This window comes from Otolemur garnettii, unplaced genomic scaffold, assembly GCF_000181295.1.
Source record: "Otolemur garnettii isolate 467f Iridium unplaced genomic scaffold, OtoGar3 scaffold00011, whole genome shotgun sequence".
Lineage (NCBI taxonomy): Eukaryota > Metazoa > Chordata > Mammalia > Primates > Galagidae > Otolemur > Otolemur garnettii.
Window position 1 is genome coordinate 2,958,896 of NW_003852406.1, and position 9,667 is coordinate 2,968,562.

Genomic DNA, 9,667 nt, shown 5'->3' on the forward strand with positions numbered 1-9,667 from the left:
AACTCTGTCTCAAAAAAAAAAAAAAAAAGAAAAAAGAAAGAAAGAAAAACAAAGCCATAACCCAAATATATGTTGCCTCCAAGAAACACATCGAACTCAAAAAGATTCTTACAGGCTCAAGGCAAAGGAATGGAAAATATTATTCCACACATATGAAAAACAAAAGTGAGCAAAAGCAGCTATTCTCATAACAGATAAAAAAGATTTTATATAAACAATGGTACAAAAAGATGAAGGTGGTCAACATAATGACAACAAGAGCAATTCAACAAGAAGATATAGCAATCCCAAATATACAGTAGAACCTATGTAAGATGGCCACCAAGACACTGTAACAGACTGGTCAACATATGGAGGTGGTCAACATAAAGAACTAGGCCTACTGTACTGATACATACAGATGATGCATGTCTGGTCTATGAAAATGAGGTCAACTTAAAAAGGTGGCAAATGTAGGGAGGTTCTACTGTATTTGTACCTAACACAGGAGCTCCCAGATTCATGAAACAAATTCTGCCAGATTAAGCAAAGAAATAAACAGCAACATCCTAATAGTCAGGGACTTCAAGACTCCACTGACAAAAGCAGACAGTTCATCAAGGCAGAAAATCAAAAAGGAAACACTGGACTTAATGAAGACTCTAGAACAAATAGATCTAACAAACATTCACAAAACACTACTCAAAAACTGAACAATAAACATTCTTCTTATCAGTACATGGGACATTGTCAAAGACAGATTATATGTTAGGCCAGAAAATTTATTTAAAAAATAATATCATGGACTACAGTGGAATAAAATTAAAATTAATTCTAGGAGTAACGCTCAAAACTACAAAAATACTTGGAAATTAAACAACCTGTTGCTGAGTAATGCTTGGATCAATGACAAAATTAAACTAGAAATCCAAGATTTTTTTTAATTGAATTACAATGATGACAGGAGCTTCCAAAATCTCTGAGTTACATAAAAAGGAATACTAAGAGGGATGTTCAAAGCTTTATTGCCTACATCCAAAAGACAGGAAAATTATAAATTAATAACTTAGTGTTATATCTCAACAGTAGAAAAAGAAGAATAAACTAAACCCAAGGCTAGCAGAAGAAAAGAAATAAAAAAGCTCAAGACAGAACTAAACAAAATGGAAGCAAAAAAAATATAAAAGATCAGTAAAACAAAAAGTTGGTTCTTTAAAAAGATAAAAATATATTTAGGTCACTAGCTACGTTAACAAAAAAAAAAAAGAAAAAATATGCAAAGATGTTCAAATAGAACTAAAAAAGGAGATATTACAACCATACCATAGAAATACAAAATATCATTTGTGATAACTATGAATACTGTTACATACACAAACTAGAAAGTCCAGAGGAAATAAATGAATAGATTCCCAGCCAAATTCTAACAGACCTACAAAGAAGAACTGGTACTTATCCTACTGAAACTGTTCCAGAACACCAGCAAGGAGAGAATTATCTGTAACTCATTCTATGAAACCATTATCACCCCAGATAACAAAGCCAGGAAAAGACAGAACAAAAAAAAAAAAGAAAGAAAGAAAGAAAACTACAGACCAATATTGCTCATACCATGGATGTAATAATTCTCAACAAAATACTAGCAGACCAAATTTGATAGCACATCAAAAAGATAATTCACCATGATCAAGTGAGTTTCATCCCAAGGATGTAAGGATGGTTCAATACACACAAATAAATAAAGGTGATTCCCCACATAAAGAGAAGTAGAAATAAAATTCATATGATCATCTCAATAGATGCAGGAAAAGCATTCAATAAAATCCAGCATCCCTTCATGCTGAAACCCTGAACAAACTAGGCATAGAAGGCATATACCTCAAAATAATAAAAGCCATATATGACCAACCTACAGCCAACATCATACTGAATGAGGAAAACATTATCCTTAAGAACTGTAACAAGACCAGAATGCCCACTATCACCACTAGCCAGAACAATCAGGTGAAAAGAAGGGAAGGAAGGAAGGAAAAGAGCAAACACAAGAGAAAGAGCATCCAAATCAGAAAAAAGGAGGTCAATCTATCCATGTTTGCCAAAGATCCTAAAGACTCCGTATCAAAAGGCTTCTAAAATTAATAAGAAGTTCAGTAAAGCCTCAAGTTACAAAATTAATGTATGCAAATCAGTAGCATTTCTATATACTAATAACAGCCAATCTGAAAGTCAAATCAAGAACTGTATACCATTTATAATAAATGCAAGAAACATAAACTGCCTAGGATTAAACTCACCTGAGGAGGTGAAAGATCTCTATGAGGAGAACCAGGAAAACACTGATGAAAGAAACCATAGATGACAAAATCAAATGAGAAAACATCCCATGCTCATGAATTGAAAGAATTCTTAATTCTTCCCAAAGTGAGTTAGTGATTCACCACAATTCCCATCAAAATACCAACATCTTTTTTCACTGATCTCAAAAAAATAATTCCAAACTTGGGTGGTGCCTGTGGCTCAAAGGAGTAGGGCGCCAACCCCATATGCCAGAGGTGGCAGGTTCAAACCCAGCCCTGGCCAAAAGCTGCAAAAAAAAAAAAATTCCAAACTTCAAATAGAAGCAAAAAAAGAGCCTGAATAACTTAAGCAATCCTAAGCAAAAACAACAAATATGGAGGCATTGCATTGCCTGACTTCAAACTACACTACAAGGCTATAGTAACCAAAACAGCATGGTACTGATATGAAGATAGACACATGGACCAATGGGAAAGAATAGAGAATCCATAAAATAAAGCCATATAACTATAACCAACTGATTTTCAACAAAGCAGACAAAAACATACACTGAGGAAAAGACCCCTTATTCAATAAATAGTGCTGTGAAAACTGGATAGCCACATGCAAAAGAATGAAATTGCATCCCTGTCCCTCACCATATCTAAAAATTAACTCAAGATGGATTAAAGACTTAAATATAACACCTGAAACTGTAATAATTCTAGGAGACAACATAGGAAAAATTCTTCTAGATGTTGGCCTAGACAAAGAATTTATAACTAAGACCTCAAAAGCAATACAGCAACAACAAAAATAAATAAATAGAAGTTAAATTAAAAAGTTTCTGCACAGCAAAAGAAATAATCAACAAAGTAAACAGACAATCCACAGACTAGAAGAAAGCATTTACAAACTATTCTAGTGACAAAGGGTTAGTACCTAGAATCTATGAAAAACTCACATCAGCATAAAAAAAAAAAATCCCATCGAAAAGTGGGCAAAAATTATTATTGCTTAATATTTTGTTGCAGCAATCATCTGATTTCTTTTCTGAATGTATTTATCTTCATTTGTTCCTTATGAGGTTTTTATTCTCAGTCCTTATGTTAAACATTGTTACTGTCATTAAATTTAGCCTTTTTAATTCTGTGAAGGCAAAAGTAGAAACCTAATATACACATGTATATGTAAGGAAAAAAAAATTTTAAAAGAAAGAAAGAAAAGTGGGCAAAAGGCACGAACAGATGTTTTTCAAAAGAAAATAGACAAATGGGAAAAAAATCATGAATTAATGCCCAACATCACTAATTATCAAAGAAATGCAAATTAAAACCTCAATGAAGTACATTACCCATATAGAACAGCAATTATTTAAAAAGTCAGAAAACAATAGACATGGACATGGATGTGGTAAAAAAGAAACACTTAGATACTGTTGATAGGAATGTAAACTAGTAATAGTACAACCACGGTGGAAAAGAGTTTGAAGATTCCTCAGAGAACTAAAAGTAGGCCTATTTGATCCTGCAGTTCCTCTACTAGGTTTCCACCCAAAGGAAAAGAAGTCATTTTATAAAAACAACACCTGCACCCAAATGTTTACTGCAGCACAACTCACAATTACAAAGATAACCTGAGCACCTATCCACTGCTAAGCAGATAAAGAAAACAAGATGTATATAGATAGCATGAAGTATTACTCAGCCATAAAAAGAAAAAAAAATAATAATGTCCTTTGCAGCAACTTGGATAGAACTGGAGACAATTATCCTAAGTGGAGGATCTCAGAAATGGAGAAACAAATACCATATGTTCTCATTTATAAGTGGGAGCTAAACAAGGGATATATACGGTCATTAAATGGTATAACAGACATCAAAAACTAAGAAAAAAAGGGTGTTGGTGAAGGATAAAAATCTACTTATTGGGTACCACACACACTATTCTGGTGACAGGTACACTAAAAGCTGACTTCAGCATGATGCAATCTGTCCAGGTAACAAAAACCACCCATACTCCTGAAATTGTTCTAAAATTTTAAAAAATCCAACACTAAAAGTTACAGTCACATAGTGTGCCCTAAAATAAGTCAGGCATTTCATTAAGAGTGAAGAGAGTTATAACTTACATACCCCATAAAACATGACATATGATGACAAACATATGTGTATATGTAATTTTAAAATGAAATATAAAATTGCTGATCTGTCAAAAATATATACATAAAACTAAGAGGAAATGTCACATAAACCAACTTGATCTGGAAAAATCTTCCCATCTCTTTCCCACATTCAACCACTCTTAGCAGGACTGGGTTCTCACTTTCTTCATACAGCTTTCCCTAATTCTCCTTCACATATTCCCCCCATACTACTAACCCAGCCATTGAAGGAAGCCATCTTCCTCCCACAGTAGCCAAAGCACTTTGATTTTTTTGTGATTTTTATAACATTTTTACCTCTATTATTGTTATTCATATACATGTCCCATCTCACCTATTGGATTTTAAGCTTTTTAAAATTTTTTTAGTTTCTGTCTCTATTTCATTTTTGCATCTCCCATATAGGCTAGCAAAGAAGAGTGTGAATAAGAGCCAGTGCCGTGAAGCCAGATTTCACAGGTAGACTGTGAGAAATCTAGAAAACCATGAAAATACTGTATATTAAGCATATAATACAGATAAAATGGAATCACAAAAATAGTCAATTAATCTGAAAGTAGGCCAAAAAGGGGAGCAAAGAACTGATGAGGAATATAGAAAACCACAGAAAGATGATAGATTTAAACCTAATTGGGGTGATAATCACTTTAAAATGGGTTAAACACTCCAATTTAAAAGCATATGTTTTCAGATCACCCTAAATACCTAGCTACAGATGAATGGATAAAGAAAACACAGTAGATATATATATATATATATATATATATATATATATATATATGAATGAAATACTATTCAGTCATAAAACAGAATGAAATTTTATCATTTGCATCAACATGGGTGTACCTGGACATTATGTTAAGTGAAATAAGCCAAGCATACAAAGGCAAACACTGTATGATCTCATTTGTATAGGGAATCTAAAAAAGTTGATTTCACAAATGTAGGCAGTAGAATAGTGATTACCAGAGGCAGGGAGTATTGAGAGGCTGGGAATTTGGAGAGCTTAGTCAACAAGAACAAAGTTACAGTTGGACAGGAAGAATAAGGCCTACTATTCTATTGCATAGCAGGGTTACTATAGCAAATAATAATATAATGTATATTTCAAGATAGCTGAAAAAAGATTCTAAATGTTATCACTACAAGAAATGATAAATGTTTAAAGCCATGGATATGGTAATTTCCCTGATTTGATCATTGTACAATGTAGACATGCATTGATACATCAGGCCGTACTCCATAAATATGTGCAATTACTATGTATCAAGAGTATTATTTTTAAATAATTTTTTAAAATATTACCCATAGAATATGATATAATGGTTAGAATCAGTTTTCAACTCTGGAGTTAAACTAACGGGGTGGAATCTATATTTCTGTAGGCCTTGTAGGTGATTCTGATGCACAATAAATTTTAGATGGGAATACAGGGATACTTCCTTTTATTGCGCTTTGCAGATTTTTTTTTACAATTTGAAGGTTTGTGACAACCCTGCACTGAGCAAGTCTAGAGGCACTATTTTTCTAAAAATGTGCTCACTGAATGTCTTTGTGTCGCGTTTTGATAATTATTGTAATATTTCAAACTTTTTATTATTATGTATCTGTTACGGTGATCTATGACTGGTGATAGTTGCTGTTACTATGGGAATGGTTTGGGGACAGCATAGAACACCACCATAGAAGAGAGTGCATTAATAAATGGTGTATTCTGCTGCAAAATAAACAAATAAATAATATTACCCATTTTTTAAAAATATATGTATATATACTATCTGCAAGAAATCCACCTTAAAGACACAGATGGGTTAAAAATAGACAACAGAGACTGTGGGTACAAGCTCAGAGGTGAGATCTGAGATAGGAACACAGCATATAAGTCACTGACATATAGACAGTCATTGAGGCTGAGGCACATGTAATTACCCAAGGTGAGAATATAATTTGTCTACATTTAGAATGTTTGGTTTTCCAGAAAGTGTATAGCGAATTCACTACTATGGGTTATGCAGCATTCAAAACTCTCTACTATTTTATACCTTACTTATTCACATAAATTTCCTAAATTTTGAAGCTATCTTATTTTGTAACTCTGGTTACAATACTCTGGTATTAGGCAGAATACCTGTATTTGTGCCCAATATTTCCCACTTCACAACACTCAGACAAAGACACATGACCTTCCTGGGTAAATGTAGGTTGTACTGTAATTTTGCTCTTTCATGTATTTTTTGAATGATCATTAGCAAATTAATAGCTCCTTATGGGTTTCAGTTCCCTCATCTATAAAATGAGAGAGTGAATCTAGTTATTGAAGCCCTCTTCCTTTTAAGGAGCTCTGGTTCAATTACACCTGTAATATTCACCAAACATGTAACAAAAGAGTTTTAATATGGTATTGACCAAAGAACATCATCCAAAATTTCAAATAGATCTCCATATTCTATTTCCAAGAAGCCACAGTTGAAATCAAGACCCCAAGAATACCGAAGAGCCAATACTCACATAGTCATCTGTGGCATCTTTGACAGCTGTCATAGTTATCACCAGGACCAAAGGCACAATGGTGGTAAACCAAGTCAAGGAGGAGATTTCTGGAATTAGCTGAAACAAACATTTCAAATAGTTTAAAGCACATATGTCCAACTTGTGGCCCATGGGCTAAATGCTAATTTTGTGAGGATATTTTTAGCTTTCATGTGGCAGAGAGGGAAAAAGGCTAGAAACCTCTGGTTTAGAACCTTTGGAGTCTAAAATATATCTTTCAAAATCTGTCATTTAATTTTATAAGACTGGCAGAAATTAATGGGGTTATATTTAAATTGTTTGTACAAATATAAAATGACTTTCCATAATTTAAGTGTTTGCGTGTTTATAAGACACTTAGACTAGAAGTATCGTTAAACCAGTTTTTTAACTACCTGGCCAAAAATAAATAAAAATTTATATAAAGTTGAGAAGTAAAGTTCTTAAAATCTTTCAAAGATGATGATCTTTCTGCCATGTTAAATTTCATCTTTCTCAGTTTATCTCAACTTTTTAAATAATTTTATCAACCTCTCTTCTCACCAATTTCCAGAGAGATTCTTTGAGCATCAACCTTACACCAGACACTGTGCCATATACTTTCTATTTGTTATATTATTTGATCCTCAGAAAAGTTCATTGAGTTTGATTCTGTACCAGAATTGTTTTGCACAAACCCCTAGGGTTTACACTGCAATGTAAACAGTGCCCCCAGGATACAACACAGAATACAACATTATGAGTGGTAACCCAGAGTCAGGAAATGCTGCAGCCCTAAGTCTCATATTCCCCATTTTATAAATGAAGTATCTGAGAGAACAAGCAACTGAGCCAAGAACAAACACTGCAAAAACTTGAACCTAGGTTTCATTAACTCCAAAGCCCTTGTGCCTATACCTCCAAAACCACCCACCTAAAAGAGACATCATGATGACTGACATGATGGTCTGCAAATGGAGTTCATTTTGGAACAAAACAAACACATAGCAAAGAGTTTTCTATAATGATATTGACCAAAAGAATTTCATCCAAAATTTCAAATGGGGTCTCCATTTTCTATTTCCGAGAAGTCACTTTAGGCAGGAAAGGGTGGGGTGAAGATAGCTAATGGATGAAGATCAGGCCCCATCAAAGCAACTCCAAGTAAATACATTTTATATAACAGCTTGCATGGATTTTTTTTAAAAACTCAAAAGCCTCTAACATAGCAGCAAAAGTACTGAGTTGGGTGGTTGGATTCTAGTCCTAATCTATCATTAACTCTTGTTGAAAGCTTTACACATCACCAATCCTCTCTGAGCATAATTCTTCATTAATAAAAGAAAGGAAGTTGGACTAAACCTTCCCATAAGTCCTCTCTAGATATAAAATTGTATAAACAAGAGCCTTTGGCCATATAAGAACGTTATTAGAGGAATAAACTCAAACTTCTGGAATAGTATGAAACACTACCTGAAGAAACCAAAAGTAATTTCATGAAGAAAAAAATGAATGAATCTTGGATTTTAAGGTTTCTTCAATAAGCAGTAATATATTCATTCATTGTTTGCATTTTGTTTTCCCTAATCAGCAATTCTTCTCAACTATCCCCCTTGAGAAAAGGGTATATGTCTTGGGAAACTATCCTATCCCCTCTACTTCCAGTTTATATAATTCCATCTTGGCTCCAGGTTTCTTTTTTTTCTTTTTCCTCTTATTAAGTCATATACACATAGATCATGAATACATTTATGCATTTGTGGAGTACAATGTGTTGATTTTTTATATACAATTTGGATTGTTTACATCAAACTAATTAATATAGCTTTGGCCTCATTTACTTGATTATTGTGTTAATATATTTATGTTCTATACATGATAGATTTGACTTGTACCCTTGCAATATTCTCCATAGGTGTGGTCCCACCATTTACCCTCCCTCTATCAAATCTCCCCCCTCCATTTCTCTCTTTCATCCTGGGCTATAGTTGTGATCTATCTTTCATAAGAAAGTGTGAGTAAATATAAATTGGTTTCATAAAAGTACTGAGTACTTTGGATACTTTTTCTTTCATTCTTGAGATACTTTACTATGAAGAATATGTTCTAGCTCCATCCATGTAAACATAAAAGAGGTAAAGTCTCCATCTTTTTTTAAGGCTGCATAGTAATCCATGGTGTACATATACCACAATTTATTAATCCATTCATGGGTCAATGGGCACTTGGGCTTCTTCCATACTTGGCAATTATGATTTGAGCTATAGTGAATAATCTGCTGCAAATGTCTTTGTTGCAAAGTGATTTGGGGTCTTTTGGATATACTCCTAGTAGAGGAATTGCAGGGTCAAATGGCAGGTCTATTTTTAGATCCCTGAGTGTTCTCCAAATTTCTTTCCAAAAAGAACATATTAGCTTGCATTCCCACCAGCAGTGCAGAAGTGTTCTCTTTTCTCCACATCCATGCCAACATCTTAGTTTTGGGATTTTGTTATGTGGGCTACTCTTACTGGAGTTAGATGACATCTCAAAGTGGTTTTGATTTGCATTTCTCTGATGATTAAAGATGATGAGCATTTTTTCACATGTCTGTAGACCATGCACCTGTCTTCTTCAGAGAAGCTTCTGTTCAAGTCTCTTGCCCACAATGAAATGGGATCACTTGTTCTTTTCTTATTGATAAGTTTGAGTTTTCTGTGAATTCTGGTTATCAGACCTCTGTCAGAAACATAACCCGCA

General features: G+C 33.7%; 1 protein-coding gene across 1 annotated transcript in view; it reads right to left on the reverse strand.

The window, feature by feature from the left end:
- ATP8B4 (ATPase phospholipid transporting 8B4 (putative)) overlaps nt 1-9,667 on the reverse strand; it is a 240,815-nt gene that overhangs the window by 157,974 nt on the left and 73,174 nt on the right. The window contains exon 5 of the mRNA XM_023509982.1: nt 6,929-7,027. Within this exon, the coding sequence (XP_023365750.1) occupies nt 6,929-7,027 (99 nt within the window). The remainder of the gene's footprint in view (nt 1-6,928; nt 7,028-9,667) is intronic.